We start from the raw sequence: 25,945 nt of genomic DNA on the forward strand, positions 1-25,945 counted from the left end.
ACATCTCACCGAGGGTTTATTTCTGACCACCTAGACTCGGACAAAGGATGGAGGATTAAAAAAAAAAAACCCTCAAATTGTCATAAACTAGAATTATTCTTCATTGACTTCGTTAAATTTCAATATTAACATTACAGATCCCCCCCCATTCGTGAAGCTACAATTGTGTTGTAATTGTAACCTTAGATGGCAAGAATCACCAGTTCATCCCATCATCGCGTAAAATACCCTCATTACCGCGATATCAAATTATTGATGTTATTATAATTAATCGAATGACACACAATTGCTTGTTTTTTTATTTTAAGCATTTTGCAAAAGACGTAAAACTGTCGCCTTCATTGTTTTAATTTAAATTGTCTCCATTTGACTATAAACCTTATTTGATCATCCAGTATTCATTGAAACGGAAAGGGGCAAGTGATATAATTTGTAAATGATTTGTTTTCATACGTTTGTCTTATAAAGAGAAAAATAAACAAATGGGATTTTTTCCATGTTTACAATATAATATTTCCGAGTGTTACACCTGTGCAATTAGGGATATATAAGAAAAAAATATTTACTCAGCCTAACTGAGTGAAAAGTAGAGTTTGAGAATCATGTGATGCATCGTTCTGCTTTCAGCTTGCTGCAGCGCTGACCTATATTTCATACACACAGGCGCGCATTTCCGGCAGCTTTCACAACGCATTTATCTTGGGCACAGTCTGCAGAAGCGAACCAATTAGGCCTGTTGGCGCTCAGAGTGAGAGATGGAGAATACCCGGGAATCTTGGCACTGATTTGTCTTTTAAATAAAATTAAATAGACAGTGTACCTGTTATCATAAAAACGATTATGGTGGAATTAATACAACCGACATTATATTATTGCCTAGATTATTTTGTTCAAAGGTCGGAACGGTGCAGTACTTTAATGTAAAGTGTAAGAAAATAAAGCAAAACCCATTATATTTTTGCTTTTTTTCGTCGATTTGGACAATTTCTGACACGTGTTTTCTTTTTGGAGAGGGAGGAAACGATGCAGTTTGGGTCTAGTATGCAGTAAATTGTATAATCAAAACAACAACAACACAATTATAATAATAATAATAATAATAATAATCATCATCATCATCATAATAGTAATCATAATAGTAATAATAATAATAATAATAACATAAAACAAAGCGCTAAATATTTTTTGTTTCTTTGTTGAAGAAATCCTCTATATATATATAGTAAAAGCAATTTAATCTATAAATTATCAAATTGTAAAAGTGTGCTTTCTTTCGATTTTTATTGATTAAAATAATTATGCATCAATAGTCATAAAGGAACAAATACTGTATAGTTGCCGTTCCTCAATGGACGGTTCTGGTTTGTGGTCTCCTCGTCGATACAAGCCTCTGAGGATCGTTGGCGTCTGACAGTGATAAATGAGCTCCTCTGTGCACTTTATGTTTTTATTTATTTATATTTTCCTCCTGTAATCCGGGGCATACAACCAGCAACGAAAATACGGACAAACAAAAGAGTAAAAAATTAAATAGAAGAAAGAAAAGAAAAACGTTATCTCTTTGAAAATGAAATAATTTATTCTGTTTTATGGAGGAAGTGTAAAAGAACTACCACATTTTTTTATTTTATTCCCCCATGCCATCCCGCCACACGCGCGCTCAAACAAACACGCACGAACACACGCGCACGTTCATACAGCAAACTCGGCTGTGCCTTTACAAACAAAGAGGCGTCGTGAAAACCAGCTGCAGCTTCTTTCTTATTTTCCTGAATTTGGGAGCCGGCCCATCCATCATGACTGTCACTATCAATCCAATAACAGCAGACAACTGCAATTCCGTCTCCTATCGAACCCAAGCTGGAGACGTGACCTGCTCCAACAACTAATTTTGTTGCTTTTTTCCTTCCAACGCCCACACACGACCTCTCCATCTTTTCTCTTCTTCACATCAACACACTGGTGCTTTGTCCTTCTTTCTTTATTTTGTTTCGATTTGGTTCTAGTGAAGGCTTCTGATCTCTGTTTAGAAATCTCATTATCCAAAAAGATTGAGCTCTTTATAAATTCCCTAAGGTTGTACACACATATGAAAATAAATGCAACAGAAACCATCATGAGTGCATGTGGAGTAAGATCACTCAAGGTTGGCAACGTGTAGTGAGGTCACAAGAACAATACTGTATATTAAATAATAAAAAACGCAACAAAGAAGCAACAAACTGTACAACACAACAATTTAAATTATTATACACATTTTTCTAATATATTCCACAGTGTTTGTGTGTTGTGTGCGTGCGTTGTGTCTATGCATTGTTGTTTAGACAGGAAATGCAGATGTGGGAATAAAGCTTCACAAATTGGATTAATAAAGAAAGAACAAATGTGTCATCCCTGTGGTCCGCCGTGGTATAAAAATAAATAAATAATTTAACGTGGAACTGAGGGGAATGCGTGGCCGCTTTTTTTTCTAAACGTCTTTTTTTAATAGCAGGCATACACCACCTCCGCTCTTTCGCGCTCCCGCGCTTGCTGTTCTGAGAGTTCATACTAAAGTATCTTTTTAAACTGCAAAAAAAAAAAGTAGCCTACAACTGGTACATTTTTTCCTCACACGTGATCCTCCACACACGTGTGCGTGCAAGCAAGACAGCATCAAAGTTGAGGTGAAGCGCGAGGGGCGGTCACGTGGATATGCACCGGCGGCTTCAAGCTCCACCAGCTGAATGAAGATCCCTGAGCCAACCATGGAGGCCTGGAAAGACAAACATATAATACGTGATCTGATTTGTATTTGTGGGCGTTGGTGTTTTTTGTTGTAATTATTATTTTTTTGTTTGCGGGGGGGGGGGGGGTGGGGGGGCGATACACAAACACACACAATAAAATATGTGGAAAAAAACAATGTTCCCCGTGTGTGCCAAATAATAACCCTTATGCGTATGCGTCTCATATTTTGGACTATTGCAGAAACATGATTTTTGAACGGTTTGTCTGCTGTTGTCCCTTTTGATCGACTCAAATTATTCCGTGGGAACAAAATTAAAATTAAGAACCAAATTAAATGAAGGAAAATAGTCATCTTAATTTAAAATAACATCATAAACGACTTCAATGGGATTTTTTTATGCCCTTTAAAAAAAAATAATTATATATATATATATATATATATATATATATATATATATAAACACATACATATTTATCAATATATTTACTTATAACGTTACAATTACATATCTGTTCTGAGTAATAAACAACATGACAACTTACACATGCACATACATTTACAGTGCGACATGTAAATAGGTTTTAACATACCATATGTACTCAAAACTAATTAATGTGTGTTTATAATTAATTCTGTTTTTAAGAAAGAGTCTAGCTTGAGTTTAGCCATTATTTAATATTCCGTTACTCAATATTCATTTAGGAAATAAATCTAGCAAGCATTGCAAACATGTGATGTGTCTATAGCAGAGCACATGTCAGGAATATGGAAAAGACATAATGCAGACTCACTCATGTATTCCATGCTGGTTAAATGTTATGGCTCTGGCTTTATTGTGCATGGAAAAGCGTAATATTTCTGCAGTCCTGGGGAAATTTACTGTTGCAGTCAGCATATGCTCTCACTGCAGATGAAATTGGGGGAGGAAAATACACCAGGCTTCATTTAACTACGCAGTAACTACCCACTCATCGTTAAATGAGAAGTAATTAGATTAAATCACCTCCAAATACATATACAGTACAGTGTTGATTTGAGTTGAAAAGCCATGTCAATCTTTCTTTACATTTTTTTACATAAAGCATCATGATACCATTTGAACTTCATTAGCAACATTCGGGGGATGATCAGACGAGGAACTCGGCAGCTGTGTTGGCGAGAATTGGCCGACTGGATAAAAAATGAAGCAAATGCAGCTCCTATTTACATATAAAGAGCTCTATTAATCAAGGTAAGTGTCATTACAGTGTGGCTCATTGAGCAGTGGAGTGTGGGTGTTAAATAAAATTCTCTGTGCTTGGATGCCTTCGGCAGGCAATATGTCTTGATTTGAGAACTGTCAGCGGCAGTATGAAGCTGATAGGGGCCAAAGAAAGGAGGAAGAGGGGGGTAGGGGTGGGATTAGCCTGATTCTTAATCAGATTGCAGGATGAGAAATGATGGAGAGAGTTGAAAAAGAAACAGTGAAAAGGGAAAGAAGGCGTGGAGGAGTGGAGGAATGTGATGCCATCAAAAGGATGGTGTTTCAAAAGAGCGGCAGAATGTGAATGTGTTTTTAGAAATCAAACATTCATTCATAAAAGTGTTTTTTTTGTAATCCAGGTTTTACTGAAATGCAAAAATTTCAATTTGTGCCATATCCACTTTGAAAGATATCCAACAAAATGTTGATTAATCATTTTAAAAAACTAAGATATGGAAAAATACTTTTTAAAATGAAATTAATAATTAGAAAATGAATTATATACAAAATCTAAGCATTTTGCAACATGTTTTCATGCTTTAATGGACATTGTGCTGCTCCTTCTGGTGTGCTTTCTTAGCTCAATAGATTGCACAGCGTCACATTCATAAAACGTACACAAAGAAGACTGAAGATCTTAAAGCGCTCTCTCTCTCTCTCTTTTTCTCTTCTCTCTCACCCTCTCTCTCTCTCTCTCTCTCTCTCTCGGTCATCTTTGTTATGAAAACTAGAATTTCATTGTCCTAGACAGCTGCAGCATGTCAATCATCTTGTGCATTAGTTCCATGCATATAAGAGTGGTCTGCCAGGATGGCCGAGTGGTCTGCCAGGATGGCCGAGTGGTCTAAGGCGCCGCGTTCAGGACCCAGTCTCCCCAGGAGGCCTGGGTTCGAATCTCGAATTTTGGCTGCCAGGATGGCCGAGTGGTCTAAGGCGCCGCGTTCAGGACCCAGTCTCCCCAGGAGGCCTGGGTTCGAATCTCGAATTTCCCCATTGTGGGACTAATAAAGGGAATATTATTATTATTATTATTATTAATGGTTAGAGTGTAGGTGCATGTGCTAACAATTGGTGAAGGAATCTTAATAACTTTCAATAAATGCAATGAAGTCAAGACTTTTTTCCGAGGTGTATTTTGAGTTCTTCATTAAATATTTAAATGTTCAAAATAAAAATGTACAAAACATGCAAAAAAAACAATGACAGGCAATCATTTATATACCATAACAAATATTCGAATTTTGAGTGAGTTGATTTTTGTGAAAACCTGCACAAAATTAGTTCGGTGTTGAGCAGTGTTGTGTCATCCTTGAATGGTAGTTTTTATGGACAAAAGCCTTTTACTCTACAAAACTGTAAAAAAAAAAAATATTGTGTGTTTTTGGGGGGTTGTTTTTAATTATATTAAGATTCTGTGATGTACTGTACAATGGTCCAATAAAAAACAAACATATGCATATCTTGTATTTTTGTCATACTTCTGGTTAGGAAGTGCATGGGCCCATCTGTCTCCCCAGAACTGCTGATGAAAAATTGTGCCCCCCTTCCACCATTGAAGTTGCCCATGCTTGTATTAAACAAATAAGCCTGGGGAACACAATTTTTGTTGTTGTTTGTTCTGACAGCTGTTTTTATCACATTTTTGGGGGCAGAATCCAAAATTAGTACAGTATTTTCCCTCAGAAATTCTGAGTACACACATACAAGGAGAGTTTATGAGTAAATTTGACCTGTATAGTACTAATTTTTGCACTTATGATACAACCTTAAATATATTTAACAATGTTGAATTATGAAGAACTTGTCACTTGTTGTTACTTGTTGTTTTGATCGATAGCATCCAACAAATGAGGGATGAAATATGACGCAATCTACTTACTTCACTCTGTTGTTGAGGCTGGCCTCAGAGGTCTGGGCTTACATGTAGTGCCACTGCCCGTCCATGCCCATGTTCATACCCATACCCCCCATTGGACCTGGAACAACAGTGTGTTAAGTGTCTAACTTTTTATTTGTTACTCCATATTAACTGCACAAATGATGACAAGGATGTATTGTCTCCAGTGCATTTTTGAATTATGAAGTTATTTTAAGAAGCAGTTCTTATGTGTTAGACTAACTAAGTGCATTTATTTTTAACGCAGCATTTCTCGAGATCACATTTTTTAGAGGAGTGAATGCCTACCTCCAGGTCGGAGACCCATGTGCTGCTGTCCATCAAGAACAAAGCCTCCCATTGGTTGGCCGTCTGGACTGTATGCTGTACCCTGACTTACTGTGAGAAGAACAGAGAAAAACTAACATGTCAAAGGGATTAAAAAAAGCAGTTTACTTGGAGAATCATATAAACCTTTTCTGGCTCAGACAACATCAGGGAGTGATCTCCTGCCGTAGTAGGAACTAAACATGGTGAGACTGTGTGTGTTGTGGTGTTTCAATTTCATGCTGCTAAAAACTGGAACAGTCTTTAACAAGATATCAAACAGGCTGCAACTATGCCAATGATCATATTTAGGCTAAAAAAAACACATTTAATCTGTGCACCTTCCTTCTAAATTAATTAATGTTTTTTTTGCTTGTTTTTACAGAATGATTTTATTTTTTATTTTTTTTATGTAGCTGTTAAGCACTTTGAACTACCGTGTGTAATCCTAAACTAAACTCATGTGTTGCCACACCTTTGATTATCATTTAATAGTACACTAAATTCCATCATTTACTTTATGATCAGTTTAACTACGTATAAACAGTTTTCACCTGCTCTGTTGGACTGGTCAATCATCGGCTGAACTATTCTCCTCCTTGCATTGATGAACCTGGAAATTAAACATATGTCATGTAAATAATTCATGATAAGTTTGAACAAAAGCAAATGGTGTAATCAAACTAATTTATTTTAGTTAAAAAAAATCACAAGTTTTGAAAAAAGTTATTTTTAAAATAACTTAAGGTGAATTCACAAGTTTACTATGATTAGATCTATCACATCCTTAAATCTTGTTAAAACATTCCGTATCAACCCTCACATGTTGCCGTTTCAGACAAACTGGAAATCCATGCTGTGTCTCCAGGGATTTCACAAATTATACACTTCTCCTCCACAGAGACAATCTTGTATTAAAACCTTGTAGCATATCTATAAAAAGGGAAAAAATCTATTGATTTTGGTTTAGCCTTGTAGCCACAGGCTATAATGTGACTAACTGCTCTGCCAATTCTTTTTTTTTATTTATTTTTTTATGAACACATCCCGAAGGCAGCGCAGTGAGTGTGAATGCATTGACATCCGCATTAGAGCTTCCAAAGCTTGCGGATCTGAATGTGCGTTGCTCTTAAATGAAATGCTGTTAAACTGCTGTTAAAATATATGCTACATTTATGAGGAACTATATTATATATATATATATATATATATATATATATATATATATATATATATATATATATATATATATATATATATATATATATATATATACACACACGCTGTACTATAGATATTGATGTATAAGTCTGCATTGTTTTGAAACCGTACAAACAAATCAGACTTTGAATTCAGGGATGGCTTGAAGCTCATTTTTAGCTACGTCATTTCATGGCTCAGACCAGCCTATTTTAGTTTAAAATCTTTTAAAGAACTGGTATTATTTTACCCTTCTTAGTGTATCACTCTGAAATAGGTTTACCATTCGCTCCAACTTTGAAGGGTTAAAAAGGACTAAAGGACAAAAAGTGACCAAGTACACAAAACATGGAAAGAGATGAGGCAGATTTATTAAACGCTGTTAAGTCAGCCACATTTTGGGGGCTTCTTGCTAAGAGCTCTTATTAGAAACCAAGTCACACCATTTTATAGACCGCCGCTAACTTCCTGATCGCCACACAGTGACAGGTAAATCCAAGAAAAGTCACACAAAATCCTTTGTCTAATTATACTGAATTGACACAGACCGCAGAACAAGCTAATAACCGTGCGCATGTGCTGCAGTCAGATGTCTGACTGCATCACATACAGTGCTTCAAGTGCACCGGTAGCACCAGTACCGATTGCCAGAAGAGCGCAGTTTTAAGCTCCAGTGGACTGGGACTTCACATGAGCCCACAGTACTTTCCCCTGTTCCCTGTTCATATACAGTGATATCTTGACTTAGGAGTAAAAAGTGTTCCATAAAAATGCTCACATCTCACATCAACTTTCCCCATTCATCCAAACGTTTGTCCGTCTTTAGATGTATTAATATAGTCACTTTAGTGAGCGTAAAATCTCAGATTCAAAGTGACGATTGAAATGCGTAAAACTGGTTTTAAACCTACTTACCAGTTGTTCACTTGGAGGATGGTGAGGCCTGTGTCTTGTGCTAGTTGTTTCTTCTGTTCCTCTGAAGGATACGGGTGCTGTGGGACATAAGAAAAAAAATGATTGAATGTTAATATTTCCAATCACGAAGTAAGAATCATTCACAATGTCATATGCCTTAATTCCTCGATGTGAAAGTGAAAGTGTTTTCTTAAAATAAAAAATAAAAATAGAGTGCCTGTCCAATGTTTGGCCCTGTTAACACTTGAGGCTAAAAGCGCGTGGCTTTGTGTGACATTATTTGACATTATTTGACATTATTTGACACTGCTTGACAAACGATCGGGTGGGATGTAAAGAGGCACAATAGTGTCTTTTGTTTGGGGCCTTGGTTAGGCCAGGCCCCCCCCCGCCCCCGTCAACCTGCAACCCCTCCCCACCTCACTCCATCCCCCTATCCTCGAGCCTCGTCCTTTTGCAGACTTCTTTTTGTGTACTTGTGTGTGCGTGTGTGTGTGCGTGCACGTGCGTGCACGTTCGTGCGTGTGTGTGCGTGTGTGTGGGGGTGGGTGTGGGGGGGTGTGTGTGTGTGTGTGTGTGATGGAAGGAGGAGGGCGGCAGATGGCAGACAGAGGTGACCCATGTAGTGGGAAAAGGGTCGTGGGCCAGTCGCCATTCTGCTGCTGTCAGAACATCAGCATCAGTGAAGGATGTGCTTCCAAGCAACACTTTCAACTTATTTTCAGGTTAGGTGCACAAATACGTTCACCCTTGGCGTTGAATTGGGCATATTACTCAACAAGTCAACTTTTCTATTCCGCATCGATGTTTCCCATTTGAAGTCGACTCATCGCTAATTATGTGTTTTTGTCATCAGGATTTCAATCGGACAATTTGTAGAAGTCTTTCAACATGCTCATCCAGTCAACAAGGTGGCAATAATATTTCTGTATGTGTCCGCAAATATGAATCTTTCGGTGGATGAGAATTCCGTTTAGCATCGCTGGTTAGCTTTGGCTGTTCCAATAAAAGCAGTGTAATGCTGAATTTTTTTGTCCCATCTTAAAACACGCTGTTATCAGTGACAACTATCGTTTTCAGTGTACCATGATGTGTCATGATGTTGGTCTGTGGCAAACAACCGAACAATACAACAATAAAACCTAACAAACCAAATAATAAAATAAGTTTTTGATGATTAGAAAAAGATGGAGTTTAACTTCCCACCGCTGCACTTGTTCCTCACCTCCATTCCTGAGGTATCGCTAGTATGAATCTTATAAAACGAGTGGCCATCAGAAAAGCGGAAGCTAGCTATTCTTATCCACAAGCAGCATATTATCATACTCACTCAGGGTCATATGTAGGAACAATTAATCTATCAGCATGTTTTTTGAATGTGGGTGGAATGCTGAAAACCCACACATGCACTGAGAGAGCATGCAAACTCCACACAGGAAGCTGTGCTTTGCTGTTCTGTCAAAAAATATTGATGACGTTATCAATTAATTGACTTCGACTCAACTTTCATCACCTTATAGTTGACTGCAAAACATTGAATAAAGGGTACAAAGGTACTATGTACATGGGTACAATTATCACTTGATTCTTTCTCTTTTTCTATCAGTAAGTATATAGTCAATGTACATTAATTATTATATATAAATAATATATACTTACATTTTTGTTCTAGTCGCGCACAAGTAAATATCAACAATTTTTAAAGAAAACAATACAGTACTTTATTATATATATATATATATATATATATATATATAAATATATTCATAAATTATTCAGTACTAGTTTACCTTCTCAAAAAGTAAAATAGTGAAAGTTTATGAACAATCCAAACAAACTCGTCCAACCAATGGGACATAATCAAGATACTTACACTGCTCAAACCTCACCTGAATAGTCCAAAGAATTTTGCAAAGGATTCATTTGCACTCAGGTTGTGATGACTGAGTTGAAAGAAAAAGGCATTTATCTTTGAATGTGGTCAAATGTAAGGTAGCATGGAAACCCAGAGTTTGACCAGGCTAATGAGACGATAATTAATAATATAATGAATCTGAACCTTTACAGCTGCTTCTCTTTGGCTTCCTCAGAAGGGGATCTTTCAAGTCTCTTCAGAAAGGGCGACAAAAGCACGACGCTACGATGGAGGAGCCCCCTACCACATAACCAGCCATAGGCCTCACATAGCAATGTGTGACAAAACATAATCCAGTGCCATTCACAAGCTCAACAACTGATGAATGCTTGATCGCTTGGGTGTTGCAATGGGCCTTTGAGTCTCCTTGCACACTTTTCATTGGCACATCCTGCCATGGCAAACACTTTTGCTTAACAAATTAGGCCTGAAAGGGGATTGGGAACAGAAAAGGGATAATTCAATTATCTTCCCTTTTTTCATCAGGAAAATCCAAAGGTAGGCTTTGGAAAGGAAAGGATTACTATGAGTACAGGATCTGTGTGGGCCTATTATAAACTGAACAACTTCGAGCTTATGACAAATCTGAGAGTGCAAAGTATAGAAAAAAAACTGTGAGAAGAAAGCATTGGCCGTATCTTTTAGACCTGGGACAAAAGCTAAAGTACTCCGAGTTCTCTTTCATTCTCTTTTTGATGTTTATAACTGTATTAACCATGTAATAGTGTTAGAAAATGGACCTTGGGCTCTTCTTCAATTTACAGAGAATCAAAGATGAACAACAAACGGAAAAAAAACTTGCTACTACCCACGATCTTGGAATTCGAAAAATATAACATACAAATGTTTTGGACTTTGACAGAAAGGACTTGAACCTGAACAGCATCCTATACTTTTCTTTTACCGTCCTGGTTTTCTGATGACTGATACCATGTTAGCCTCAATTTTTGGTACCTCAAAATGTACGTTGCTCACCAAGCTAATCCGATCGCTTCTTAACTCTCTGTGTCAAGAGCTGAGAAGCATGAACCTGGAGTTTTCTTGAATCCTGCAATTGCTTTATACACCATGATGTCACAAACTAAAAAGTAGGAAAGACAGGTCCAAATTTCTTACTGTAAGGTGCTGGAATAGCCACGCTCTCATGATATTTGTAGCCACTTTAGGAAAGATGCCTCTTTTCTTCTGCCTCTTCTTGTCCTGGTCATCTTCATCTCCTGTGCCCGGTGATGCTAGGCTGTTGTCGAGGCCGTCTCCTACGATTAAAAGGCCGGAGAAGTGAACAAAATATCTCATTTGGTGCTTATAGCTCAACCTGGCAAAAAAAGAACATCAAGTGGGGCTGTGTTGTAGATACTTCCTCTCACCTCTGTTTGACTCCCCTGGACATTGGATAATAAAGAGGAGTTTGTAGTGTGGGAGCTCAATAAGACCAAGAGCTATTAATACAATCTGAGTCACTGGCTTGACATGAAGTAATGACTGCAGGAGTTGTGTGCCCAACGTGAAATAATGAACGCTCATTCAGGCACTGTGCTACATGTAATGTTATTTATATGTGACCTCTATTTGAATTGAGACTAATGATTTCCTCGTAAGAAAAAGGGGTGAAATCCAATAACAAAAATGCAGTCTGACCTGAGTATGAAGTACAAACACAATAACATCAAGCCGTGTCTTGTTCAAATTTGGACATGATGTACACGTTTGGGTGCTGAGGCAAAATGAGGCTGGATGATTTGGCGGGGCAGGGGACAGGAAATTCATCACCCTTATGTTCCCATGTGCTCAGCGAACGACAAACCCCATCCCCCAACCCTCACCCCAAGCATCACGTCTGCGTCAGGATCGTCTGCATCTCCACATCCCAGCATTAGCAGCATCCTTGTTTGATTTCAGAAGAAAGCAGGCACGGATCAAGGCAGGAGGATTCCTTTAAGCAGAGATTTCCGCCCCTGCTTGCCAACGCATCTTGCAGCGCGAGGGGCACTCTGCTCTCTCTCTGCCATTAATTGTGCATCAGCCTAGATGATTTACTTTTAACAGTGGTGGTTATTTTTTCTTGCCCCCGGGGCAGAGTAGCCTTGAAAGCCTGCCTGGAGGGCATGTGAATAATGCATCTGAGAGACTCCTCCCCCGAGGCGGGACACAAACCCTACTTTTCTTAAGATTTGCCCGAGCATGTCTTTTTGTTTTTAGGGATGCATCAATCAAGCGCATCTATATGAGCCATATTCATGAATAAATATTTCAGCTAATGAATATTGACATTAAAAAGGATGTGTTCCATGGATTGGCGGGGGGGGTGAATGTGGGAGTTTTGACGGATGGCATCCAGCTCTGAGTCACAGGGCACCTAGAGATGAGATGGCCTCTGTCCTTCATTCGTGTTTGTTTGTTTTTTTAATATAATTTCTTCTGAAGTTATACCTCTCTCCCGCTATGGGCGATTTAAATATAACCCTTTTTGTAAAAACTTTATATCCTCTGCTCTGCTTGTTTTTAAATAAAATATACACTGTATTATTTGGGAAATTATATTTTGTATTAGTTATACAATCTAGCTCCCTGTATTTGTAGTGTAGTCAACTTCCGCAGTCTTTTAAGTAAATAAGATAAACTGCGACCAAAAAAAAGTAAAGAAGGAAAAAAGAAAGAGCGAGACTCAGACTAATTATCTCTACGTATGGCATATCACACCCCCTCCCCACTTCACCCTGGCCTACCTCCTCTTCTTTGCTCGCCTCATCCCTCTTTCTTGTGCTGCAGAGAGGGGAAAGCCGCAGGGCAGATCTTCTGCTACACTAATCGCTTCTGACTGCTCCCCGGCAACTCAGCCAATCTAAGCAGTGTGTGACGGTCCAGTCTCAAAGTCGTACAGCCGTGCAATTCTGCCATGCCCCTGCTCTCACCCCCGCCTCCCATTACTCTATCCCCCCCCCCCCCCGTCACCCATCAGGCCGTGCTCCACACTGCCTGCCAGTGTCTGCATGCGTGACACTGGAGGGTGGAGGTGGAGGGTTGGGCATTACTGCAGGGAGTGTTGCCCCGGGGCGAAGAAGAAAAACCTACACAAAAAGCAGCACCCGAAGATATGAAGAAGAGTCTTGCCTTTTTGCACCCTCCTTTCTGCCTGTTTTGCTCTTTCAGCAGTCATATATATTTGTTTTTTTTTCTCAACATTGCCTGTGTTTATTTGACACAGCAAATATTCCAAAAATGTTGTGATAACTTCAATCTGCAGCTTGCTTGTGTTGTTTTTTTTCCTTTGGTGAGATTCAAATGGTAAAATTGACCGAATAGAACCTATTATATATGGAGATCTTTTTTTACTGCAATAAAAATAAGACCCAAAAAAAGATTTATTTTAGAGATGCAAGTTGAAACACGGGCGGCACGGTGGCCGACTGGTTAGCATGATGGCCTCACAGTGAGAGACACCATCGGTCGTGGGCTCGATCCCGGCTCCGGCCATCCTGTGTGGAGTTTGCATGTTGTCCCCGTGCCTGCGTGGGTTTCCTTCGGTTACTCCGGTTTCCTCCCACATTCCAAAAACATGCATGGCAGGTCGATCGAACACTTTAAATTGCCCCTAGGTATGAGTGTGAGCGCGGATGGTTGTTCGTCTCTCTGTGCCCTGCAATTGTCTGGCAACTAGTTCAGGGTGTCCCCCGCCTACTGCCCGAAGATAGCTGGGATAGGCTCCAGCGCCCCCCGCCACCCTAGTGAGGAGAAGCGTTATAGATAATGGATGGATAGATGAAGTTGAAACACTTGACTTTGCATTACAGATTCGTCAAGTCTGTGCTGCATCAAATCAGGTTGCTATTATTTAACCAAGTGAAGAAGTGGTTCATATTTCCAAATCATTGTAATGTCAAATATTCCAGGCATTTGAGCTCTGTTTTGGTTTTAATTCCTTTCTAATATCTTGCGCTTTTAAACACTGTTATGGTGTAATGAGCAGTCAGTGGATGGTGCGTGAAAAAGAGAAAGTGGGGAGCACTTAGCAGAACTGATTGCTGTACCCCATTTGCATCAGTGATGCAAAGCCAGCACGCCTATCTAATGAGCTCAGCAGGTCACTGATCCATCATCAGTGACACCACACAGCTCTTTCCCTTATTAGGCATGATGCACAGCTCCGAATGGAGCAGCCTGGATTTTTTCCAAGTCTGGGAAAATACCTTTGCGCTGCGATCTGAACATGATGATTAAATTTAAAGCCAAGTCGAGCAGTTTTGCATACTGTAATCAGAATGGCGCTAAATCACCAGTGTCAAACTCATGGCCCGGGGGCCAGTTCTAGCCCGCGACCTCATTTGATGTGGCCCGCAAAAGGCATATCACGTGGGTCATCTTCCTGTTTCAGGCACATTTTCTTTACTTTCAACAACACTCAGATATTGCCATTATTTATTAAAAAAATTGTTGAACAAACAATTACTTGCTGGCTTCCAATTTCAAAACTGTCTTTGCATCTATTTGTTGCATATATGTGATAATGTAAGGTAATTATACATTTATATGGGTTCACAGTCAAAACGACCTTCTGAGGTAAACCATAACTACGATGTGGCCCGTCCATAAAAATGAATTTGACACTCCTGCACTAAAAGGTCAGGTTTCAATATTTCTGCAAGCATGGAAAACCTCTTCTACTGTAGATGCCTGTATCTGTTTTTTGGGAGTGGTAGGTTGATACTCAGTAGAAATCTAATTCATACTGTGACCAAGCTCATAACACATTCTTAGGTAGTAAACTTCCTTTTTGTGATATGCAATTAAGCGAAAAGTACAGAATAAACGACACCCCCACCCACCCCCTTCCACATACACACACACCGGAAGGTGTGTGGTAAAGTGTTGTTGTAAGGGGCATGATATAGTGACTTGCAGGAGCTGCTTTCAGTCAGCTCGGCCATTAGTATTTGTGTGTTTTGCTGATCAGTAAACAGCTGAAAGTGTGACGGCTTGTAACTAGAAAAACCTTTAACTTGGGCACTGTATTTGCCATTTGTCGTAATTGAGTAAAATACATTTGTATAATGTTGCTCTGCTCTTTGCCCTGCTTCGTGTTGCAACACACTCCACAAACAAGGTGGGCACACTGCTACAAATAGGCCACAGTAAGACATGATTCAGGTTTGAGAATTAATGCACATGACGTTTCAATTAATGCAACAGATATAAATGCGTGTATCAAACTAAAGCATAGAAACGTGAGCACCAAACACCTTTTTCTTTCGCCCTCACTTTCCCTCAGTCCCACCTCCTTCATTCCTACGGGCTCCCCCCTCCTTTTTAGAACACCCCCACCATGACAGATGCAACAAGGACCTTATTCCATATTGACAGTGAATCTGTTATGTCACTGGTATGTCAGCAACCACACCATGAAACATTCCATCCTGTTACCTTCTGGCTTTGAGTCTGACAGAAGAATTCTACATATCCTGTTCATTCCAATACATTTTTCAATGCAAGTTTTTGTTTTATCTCCCTCTTTGTGATGGATTTGAAGTTTCTCCTTGTCCACCCCCAGACCTCATCCAAACATTCCTCGGATAGCTCAGTCCCTTTAGCTGTGGTCAACAGCAGTAACCCTGGGGGTTGAGGTATCAAAGGGAGCAGTTTGCATATCACACAGCTTACAAGGAAACAACCAAACGATGGTAGGCCACAGAGAAGCAGGCAGCCAGAAGGCCAACCGCCAGCCACTAGTGGATAGGATCGTTTTCCTGTGGTTTCAATCCAATTGCCACTACCGCAGAGCTCTCAAACGACATTAGTTGTTGTTGTCGGAGAATGGGGGAGATAGTACTTGTGCAATAATTATAGAAAAAGATTACATTTTGTTGTTTTCAATATTTTTATAATATATTGATTGGAACCAGGGGGTTACAGGTTTTGGTCTACTCTAGAAAATTGATTCCTCTGCAGAAATGTGTATACATTAAAACTCACACTCATACCTAGGGGCAATTTACAGTGTTCAATCGGCCTGCCATGCATGTTTTTGGAATGTGGGAGGAAACCGGAGTACCCGGAGGAAACCCACGCAGGTACGGGGAGAACATGCAAACTCCACACAGGATGGCTGGAGCCGGGATTGAACCCACGACCGATGCTGTCTTTCACTGTGAGGCCATCGTGCTAACCAGTCGTCCACCGTGCCACCTGTTATACATTATAGTATATATAAAAATTAATAAAGAATTCATATGACAATAAAGTACACACAGCCCTAAGATTGACTGCCGACCAAATTCCCCAAAATCACATCACCCATTACCCTCAGGAGGACAAGTGGAATACAAAAATGGAAAGTTGGATAAAATATACATTCGTGGCAAATAAAGGACTGTGGCTCCCCATGTTGTATGACAGAATAAAATAGGAAAGGGAATAATTGACGATCACCACAATAAATCCGCAAACGTTTTCTTTAGGCCAATTGTGACATACTTAGCGAGGTGAACATGCTTGGTTCAATTTAGGTAAATATTGAGCAAATCAAGAAGTAGGAAGTCACTTATTGAATGTCTCGATTTTCAATGATGAGAGATCAATTGAATGTCACAAAGATGGTTGTTTAAGTTTGCGGCTGCAGTGATGTTCAGTGAAGCCTCCACTTGTCACAACATTTCCCAAACAATGATGACATACATTATTTAGGATGCACCAAACATATCCTTTAATTTCTTTTTTGCATAATTTTTGTGAGGGTTGATTCATCCACATTTCCACATTTTCTGTAATTGCGATAGCTGTCTGACTGCCTTTTTAACTCCAGTATGAGTTGGGTTTGATAGCTCTGTATCATAGCCAGAAAATAAAGCAAATGTCCAGGGAGCCTCGGCAGGTAGCATACAACAGGCCCTGCTGCAGCAACCACAGCTCTGATCATTCCGTTCTCCTCTCTGTCTTTGTTTCATATACATAAAATGCTCTGCCTTTACATCCCCACGGGGGGTATTCTGCACCCCCATCCTCAATGTATTCTTTTCCAGGTCAAAAGGCCATGGACCTTGAGGTCCCCCCCCCCCACTGTTGTCTAAAAAAAAAAAAGCCTAAAGGAAAAAAAAACTATTCGCATACTAGCTGGTATGACTTTCAGCTCAGCGTAAAAATAAAAATCCCCAACAAGCATGCGGCTATAAAGTTGATGCAGGTAAATTATATGATTTTTAAAAGTGCTTGGTGCATTATCAAAGTAAAGATTGGGATCTGTTTCTGATTGTCTATTTAATCCTCTCAGTTTCTCTTGTCTTGCAAAGCATCCTATTGTTCTTGTCAATGCTCTGCCCATTGAAGCCTGATGGGGAGAGGGAGGAAAGATGCTTTAAAGTCCTTTCTATTTTTGCACTGGCCAAAGGGGAGAAAAACAAAAACAAGTCATAAAACTCTTATGTCCTCCAATTAGCACACCAGAGATCACATAAAGTGCTGGGATATTAAGGCAGCACAAGGGAGAAAATGCACAGTTAAGAGATCTATTTATCACTTCTAAATGAGTCGTACCCAGGACGCCATTGTCTGGCGTCTTCATTAATTAAGCAACTTTTTGTTGGAATTCTGTTTTGATTTGTGAATAGCTGCCCAGGCTCAGCAGGATAGAGAAAAAAAAGACTCCCTCTTCTATTCTAGTAGCAATGTTAAGTGTTAAAAAGCAAGCTTCACTGACAAGCAAATTTTATAAAAAAAAACACAAGAACCGCTCTTAGTCAAAAACAATGTTTTAAACTATTTGCCACTCCCATCACTGACTTTTGTTGCCACTTTCCCGCCCAACCTTCTCTGCCCCATCAGACCAAATGTAAAATTCAAGACTGAAAATTCAAAGCAAACACCTCTGCGAATATCATCCTCTGATATCGGATTATAAACATATGCCATTAAGATCATGGTCCGATAACATGAGCACATGGACTGTCGTGAAACAATTCCACTGAGTCACCTTACAGTAGGACCCAAGCTTAAGAGGGATCACTGAAAATGCAAAACTTTTATATGGAGGCTCTCTTACCGAGTTCACTGGTGTTGTCCCCACTCTGAGAGACGTGTCCCCCACTGGACGGTCCTGGGGTTCCTACCGAGGGTGTGGAGTGGGCGTCATCCAGGTCTCTCCAGGATGCAGGGTTCTGAGAGGTCAGGGTAAGGTCCACACACCAGGGGACAGGAGATGAGAAAATAAAGAGAGGAGGGAGAGGGAAAATAGATGAGGAAGGTCCAGTAGGTCCAGTAAGAGATCCATTATGCAGTTTTACAAAGACAGCTGCAAAGTGCAATTTGCATTGCAAGGCAGCAAGTTAAACAGCACATGAGGGGGAAAAATTACCATTCTGCCTGTGGTGGACTTGAAATGAAACACCGTAGAAAAAGTGTATTTCTAGAGAATATCTGGCAGCATGTGAACCTTGCGATGCCCTGATCGTTTCTGTGCGCAAACAGCGCGAACCCTCTATTTATTGAGAGACTCGGTCAGACCTCTCAGACGGCTATAAGCTCAAGCCAAACAGTAGATCTCCCTCTTCAGCCACTTTGCGTCAGCTGTTTGCCTGATGGCGATCAGATGAAGAGCACGGCAGATGACAACAAGAAGCACAAGGACAAAAGCGCAGTGTGAAGGAGGCGTCTCCATGATGCCCCCTCTTTTCTTACTTGCCAGAAAATAATTACAACTCCTCTGTAAACACGGCTACTCAAAGTCACGCCATGTGTTGCTACATTCATCAAGATAATAAAGGTCTTATTTCTTCACATCCCATCTATTAAAAAGCAATCACTCAGGATGTTGAATGTATTGAGTAGATTATGTACAGAATTACATAAATTAAGCCGTGCATTTCATTTAGACTCAAACTGTGAAAACATATATTAAATTAAACCGAACAGTACTGCCTCGTGGAATCAGGTGCGGTCACACAGAATGAACACAAAAGACTATATTTTTTTTTAAGAATAATACTAACAGCAATAACAAAGAGGGGGGATGTTTGTAGATTAACTACTAACCAGGTGCTCCTGTAACAATGATTCATTTTGCCTCAATGCAGAGGTTGAGCCAAAGTTAACATACAGTACATATCACATTTAGTGTTATCAGGTAAGACACACAACAGGCTAGTTAGGATACAATTAGTACTTCTAATGGCTTTAGCGTACTTCACACACACGGTAGTATTCATGTTCTCTGGCGTGAACCGGTTAATGGAATTTTAAAACTGGATCCTTTATATATGTATTATTTTGGTCACAGTTAAAAATTCCAAGAAAGTTGAACTACGGAAGATTTCTCTGTTCTCTTATTGCAAAAATAAAAACAAATGGAAAGTTTGCTGGAAAGACGAGTCAATAAAAGTGCATTAGTATCAGTTGGGGTTCAATGGCTCCAAAAAGTGCGGCTTTGGTATGATTACTGCTTTTACAGGCTACAAAAATAACTTTACGAAAGTCTTATTTTAGCATTGGCCAGAGGTAGAAACAGTTACTCTAGAGAAGTAATGTATGTATCTTCAAGGACAGCAAGAGATTCCATCTGCATCCTATTCCTTTGGTATTTTACAACAGATAAACAGCATTACTAAAATGCATTACTCAAAAGTCTTGGTTTGAGGACCATTTGTTAAATTCAGAGTGGGAGTGTTGTTTATCATACTCCCTACCAAAATGCAACACAACACTGACAGCTACAAAATTGTGCTATGAGAGATTATAATCACCAACAATGTATAGTTCCTCTCAGAATAATCGCAGGAAGGTTTAGCTATTATTTAATGAAATGTAGTAATTTTGTATTATCTTGAAAAATATATATATAATCCTATTTTTTAAAAAAGTTTTATTGTTATTATTTACTGTACAGTATTCCATGTAGGGCTTGAGTTGAAAAGAATGGATTAAATAGAACAACAGCAACGCTGTACTCTTGAAATGGCAGACGAGGGAGACTGGTCATAACTAAACCAAAATGTCCTAGTGGAACTCCAACAAACGACATCAAGAGCACAATAAATGCGTTGAATAAATCCACCGGAAAAAATATATTATGTCATAAATTCTTTCAAACTCATATGCAAGCCCTCCGCACACTCTATGGTGGACCACTGGTTGTACTTGTGTGTCATTACACCATACTAAATGATGAATACGGGTATACTGCGAGGAGTTGCTCTCCATATAAGACATTTTGACGATGCAGTAAACTCACATGATCTGCGAGGTTGGTGGAAGATCCAGACAGATCATCAAAGTCTGACTTGCAGACGTCTCGGTCCTCAATGACCAAGTCGATGGGCATTTTGCCTTTCAGGCAGCTGATGTACCGGTGGCAGAAGTTGTCACAAAGCTCGTGCACCTAAAATGAAACCAAAAATACTTTTATTTTTAACTTTATTATTTTATTTTTTTTACATTTTCACCGCACAGGTCATATGACAAAAAAATAGTAAAAGTACCATAACACAGAAATGGAGCATAAAAATTAGTTGCTCATCGTTTTGCAGCATTTATGCTTTAGTTGAAAAAAATATTTTTAAGTTGTCTGAGGGTTACTCTTTATCCATCCGGAATTTTTGCGGTGGGAGGTCAGAGGTCACTGATGTTGTACAGAGGGCACTGCTTGCAATCTTTGTTTCTTCCCAAAAGGTGTTTTGTCCATGGATGAATCATAACCAACCATTGATTGATTCATTAATTGATCAATGGAGGTGTTTTATTATGACAGATGTGTTATTCAAAATTGCTCTATAATTGTGTTGTTAACATTCACCAGAATAATGCTGACCTTTTCCAATTCCAGGAGATGAAAACGCAGCACTTGGATGGCTTGAATCATCTGAAAACAAAACAAAAAAATGCAAAGAAATCGTCAGTCAACAGGGTGCAGGGAGCCTTCGGGCGCTTTATAAAACAATGATTTTAGTAACTGCGCCCTAAAGGGATGTGATTGCTCCAGGCGAGCGCAGCAACGCGCGCCTTCAAAGAAAGGAGAAGGAAACGCTACATTCTCTCACCAAGTTATCCAGCTCTGGGTTCGAAGAAAATAAAGGTTTCTCGGCGCGGATCTGAAAGTGATAAAAAAAAAAAGAAAATGTCAGCCAGCTGTTGAAGGTGTCTGTACAAATATTTTTTAAATCATTGCAATTTAATGCAGTACTAATATTTATACGCAATTTATTTTTGGTATTTTATTTCTCGTAATTGTAGTCCATTTGCACGCGCTCACTTGTTTGGCAAACACCGCTATGTCTTCATTGAAGGAGTCCGAGGAGCACACGTCCCCGCCAGCCACTCCGGGTTCTCTGGGCGTACACGTCGCCAACTCGCACTTCTCGAACACGAGGGCAAGAAGCGGGAATAAAGGATGGCTGCAACACAATAACGTGAAACTACCGTAAAAAAAAAAAAAAAACATCTATGGCGGCGTTGCATAAAAGACTAAAACTGCAAGAAGCTGATGAAATAAAATCAAGTCACAGTGCCTTGAAACGTTTTTTAATCACAATCAATGGAATGCAATTATTTAAAAAAATGAAAATGATATATTCACGTTTGATTTGTGATGGTTCATTTGGTAGTAAATAAATCTAGGGCTCATCCTCACTGGGATGAATATTAGAATTAATAGATGTTATTTTCATATAAATTGGACTTTAAACTGCTTGAAATTACCTAATGTATGTGGAGGTCCATGCGTCATACACATTTTTAATTATCGCTGTAGTCCAAAATGTTTTTTTCTTTAAATAGGCATACCCATAAATCTGATCCTTGTCTCTTTTCAGCGCGTCATTGACTGCACTGCCCATGCTGCCTGGCATGATGCTGTGCGGTGCGTGGGCCCCGTAGTGTTGCGTGGGATGCGGCGGCGGCCCGTGGTTCAGGTGGTGGACTTGGGGTAGGGGCCGCGGCGCGTGTGGGTCTCCGTACATGGATGTCGGGACTCCAACTCCATCCATCCCGCCTCCGTAATGAGCCAACTCGTCGTACTTAGGTGATAAAAGATTAGATGGATATGAATTTCTTATTAGTGAATAAGGATTCACAAAAAGTACACGATGAAATTGATTTTTTTCACATTCACACCATTGCGTATAATCAAAAACGACAGGGTATAGATTAGAAATGTGAAAAATTATGCACAAATGTTAACATAAAGTAGGAAAAGTTACGGCGTGTGTTACTTACCCTTTGCGCCATGGTTGAGCGCAAATTTCAAGCGAGTTAAAACAAGTGACGCCGAAAAGCAGGGATGACTTTAAAATCCAATAGTCCCAAAAGTATTCCTAAACTTAATTATAGTCCCGTTGGCAAGTCAATGGAATGGCAATCAAATGAAGTGATCAGAGGGAAGAAGGGACCATCATCTGTCCTCGCTACTAACGCGTAAATTGCAAACTTGATTCCTGCGGTTCTTCACCGAGTGGATTAGTGCTCGTCCGCGAGAATCAATGCATGTGTTTGATGAGGATCAGAGCATCAGTTGGAAGTCTCGGAAAGAACGCTGACTGAGTGCGAGTCCGTCCTCCGCTTCTTGAGAATGGGTTCTCGTGTCCGTGCGGTGCGCGCCGACACGCTTTCTGCTCACAGATTGGCTGAGGAGCACTTATATGAAGCGAGAACTGCAGTGTACGCGAATGACGGAACTTGGTAAAGGGTGGATTCAGCCAGTCCACGTTTAACAATCGAGTTGGCGTGAGAAACAATTGCAATTTCCGGTTATTGCTTTCACAATAATCGGCAATCAATTATGACAGAGCATTGCTGAATGTTTATTATTGACAGTGGTCTTTCGTGGTGCGCTTTCTGCATGGTACAAATATATGTGAGGAAGCATATTACAAATCCTGGCAACTGACAAAGTATGGATGACGCAGTTACCCGTATAGTCCATATTTTTGCCCCGAGATCTTTCATCTAATACAAGATTGTTGTTTTAATAAAAGGAAGAGTGGCTGAAAATGTTTTAAAAGTTGTATGATTTATTTCTTTCGCCGAGTGTTTCACTAGCCTCACGTTTACCATGTTATGCGCTTTCATTTTAAAACATCACATAATTTCCGGTCAGTGTGAATTCCGCTCGACAGTGCTCCCGCTGCCATCTCGGGACTGGGAACAAATATGATTCACTTCACTTTTTTAGTAATAATTCATTTTCTGAAATATTCTTTTTTTTATTATTTAAACAATTTATTAAGGACTAATTGTATGTCATTCTTATTATCATCATGTATGTGATCATCATCGTAAATATCCATCCATCCATTATCTATACCGCTTCTCCTCACTAGGGTCGCGGGGGGCGCTGGAGCCTATCCCAGCTATCTTCGGGCAGTAGGCGGGGGACACCCTGAACTGGTTGCCAGCCAATTGCAGGGCACACAGAGACGAACAACCATCCGCGCTCACACATATACTTAGAGGCAATTTAGAGTGTTCAATCGGCCTGCCATGCATGTTTTTGGAATGTGGGAGGAAACCGGCGTACCCGGAGGAAACCCACGCAGGCACAGGGAGAACATGCAAACTCCACACAGGATGGCCGGAGCCGGGATTGAACCCACGACCGACCATCGTAAATCTTCACAATAAAATTAATTAATAATAATATCATATTTTTGAATAGCGTCTATATCTTTATGTAGGCCTATATGAGTCACTCATCCTTTTTTTTGAGGGGGTGGGGCTCATTAGGGATACTTCAATTATTTCAGTAATTTTGATTTGTGTTTGTTCAAAGTTCGGTGCACCAGGCCAGTAATTTGTCGGTTCAATTGCAGTCCTTTTATTGTCTGGCAATGGAATGCATCTACGCGTTTTATAACATGACTTGTTGTCGAAAAAATTTGTGTTTTGAATAAGTGCTAAAATATATTTGAATAAGTTATTTTAGATTTATTGTAAGTATTAAATGACAAGATGTTTTTAAATTCCATATCAGAAGTACAACTGCAATATCCATTCATTCTGTATTCAGTAACTTTTCTGAAATGGTATATTGCCCTATTGTTATATCTTATACCCCAAAATTGTGTCATTTCATGAACAAAATTGTCCAAAGTAAAAAACAGAAATTATACAGGCTAGGTTATTTTTTTAATTTTTTAAAATCATTCATGTCTGACAAAAGAATCTAAAAACAGTAATTGTCAAATAGTTATTCACACCATATAATCCTGCCAACATTTTTCTGACAAATTATGTCAAAAGGAAATAAATATGTTGAAGCATTTTCTCAGAAGTCAAATTTATTTATTTATTTTTCCATGTACTTTATTCCAAACATGGACACATATTCCACACTATTGTTTGATTTGCAGTGTGTGAATTATTTAAGACATATATTTGAATTAGAAATAGACAAATGATAAGGAAACAAGGAAAACATGCCACATGCCCGGGGGCTACATTGCTCATTGCATATTATTTCCCTGCTATTTCTGTTTCTTTCTCCCTATGTTCTCTTTCTTTATGTTTACCTCATTCTACCTCCTCCCTCCCACAAATCCCGGCCAGCCAATGTGGTCTGAATGAATGCTGATTCAGGTTGTCAGGCCCTGTCTTACATGTAATAAATTAGCATTTAGTCATGGAAATATGCATCTTTTTTGACGCATCACCAGAGAGGGGCCAGCGCACCACCATCCTTGACCTCATCTTCCACCCCACCCATTATAGACTCACACACATGCAAACACGCACACACGCACACGGTTGGTTTTTCAAGTTGTCTCTCACACCCCCTTCCCCTCCATCGTCAGACAGTCTCGGTCAAGCTGCCTCTGTCACCCGTCATCCTGTACTCCAGTGAGAATCATTAGCATTGTCAGAACTGGCTGAGAAAGGAGGGCAGCAGAGACCTGGGTGGATGAGAAGCAGAGGCGGGGGCTTCTATGGGGGGTGGTGGTTGTTGAAGATGCGGGTGTATTTGCATCTTTGCGGGAGAGATAGAGTGTATGATAGCATGCCAGCAAGCAGTGATTTTACATGAGGTATATTAAACTATAAACAAAATGTACAAAATGTAGTTAGGTTTAAAGTGGAATAAAAAAAAAAAAAAAAAAAACATTATTTAATTGAGTTACTTCCCGATACAGTATAAAGTAAGGAAGCACCTTAAAATTATTTTAAATGTGTTAGTAGAGCCAAGTTATTATTTGCTTTACACGTTTGCGCCTAAACCTCAACAATCAAGCTCGACTAAATTTGCACCTTTTGCAAACTGATTTACATTTGATCATTCCTTCAAAGAATGGGATGGACATATTTCACAAGTCATACAAACACCTCGAATGGTTGAATTCAAGTCTGTTCTCCTTGTGTGCACGGAAGAAAAGCTGCACGTCTTAGTTGTGTATGCTCAGTACAATATGACCAAAGTAGCAATGAGCTTACGTTAATAATAAAAGAACTGAATACACAACATAAAATCAGGACGTCCTAATGTTGAGAAACCATCTACCACGCAGTCATCCTCTACATATTTCTTTTTCTATTATTTCTTTTTCTTCATGTCATTTGGCTCAGAAGAGAATATTTAGTTTTCCCGTTATCCCAATGGAAACACATGACTCATAATAGAAACAAAAGGTTTGGGCAACAAAATTTTAGGTGAAGATGAGGTAATTGTGGTGGCTTGTCTTGTTTGTGTTTCCATACCTGCTCCAACATCCATACACGTATATTTCCTATTTTTGGCACTTAGTATGGCTTGATGGATGCAGACCAGCTTCA

At 39.5% G+C, this 25,945-nt stretch overlaps 1 protein-coding gene across 2 annotated transcripts; it reads right to left on the reverse strand.

Annotated features, from left to right (window-relative positions):
- Positions 1 to 1,553: 1,553 nt before the first annotated feature.
- Positions 1,554 to 22,833, reverse strand: meis2b (Meis homeobox 2b). Of its 2 annotated transcripts, none has more exons than XM_088286681.1 (13): positions 22,400 to 22,833; positions 21,968 to 22,200; positions 21,438 to 21,579; positions 21,226 to 21,276; positions 20,997 to 21,047; positions 20,421 to 20,567; positions 18,237 to 18,351; positions 11,324 to 11,463; positions 8,293 to 8,369; positions 6,732 to 6,790; positions 6,160 to 6,249; positions 5,854 to 5,950; positions 1,554 to 2,755 (listed from the first exon to the last, which is right to left on the reverse strand). In XM_088286681.1, exons 1-12 carry the CDS (start codon positions 22,409 to 22,411, stop codon positions 5,892 to 5,894), a joined length of 1,176 nt encoding a protein of 391 aa, XP_088142807.1. In that variant the 5' UTR covers positions 22,412 to 22,833; the 3' UTR covers positions 1,554 to 2,755; positions 5,854 to 5,891. The 2 variants fall into 2 exon arrangements, with proteins under 2 accessions (XP_088142807.1, XP_088142806.1); XM_088286680.1 differs by having other exon boundaries at positions 20,982 to 21,047.
- Between the last annotated feature and the right edge of the window lie 3,112 nt (positions 22,834 to 25,945).

Source organism: Idiotropiscis lumnitzeri, chromosome 21 (genome assembly GCF_059441095.1).
Source record: "Idiotropiscis lumnitzeri isolate Australia: NSW breed Sydney's pygmy pipehorse chromosome 21, RoL_Ilum_1.0, whole genome shotgun sequence".
Classification (NCBI taxonomy): domain Eukaryota; kingdom Metazoa; phylum Chordata; class Actinopteri; order Syngnathiformes; family Syngnathidae; genus Idiotropiscis; species Idiotropiscis lumnitzeri.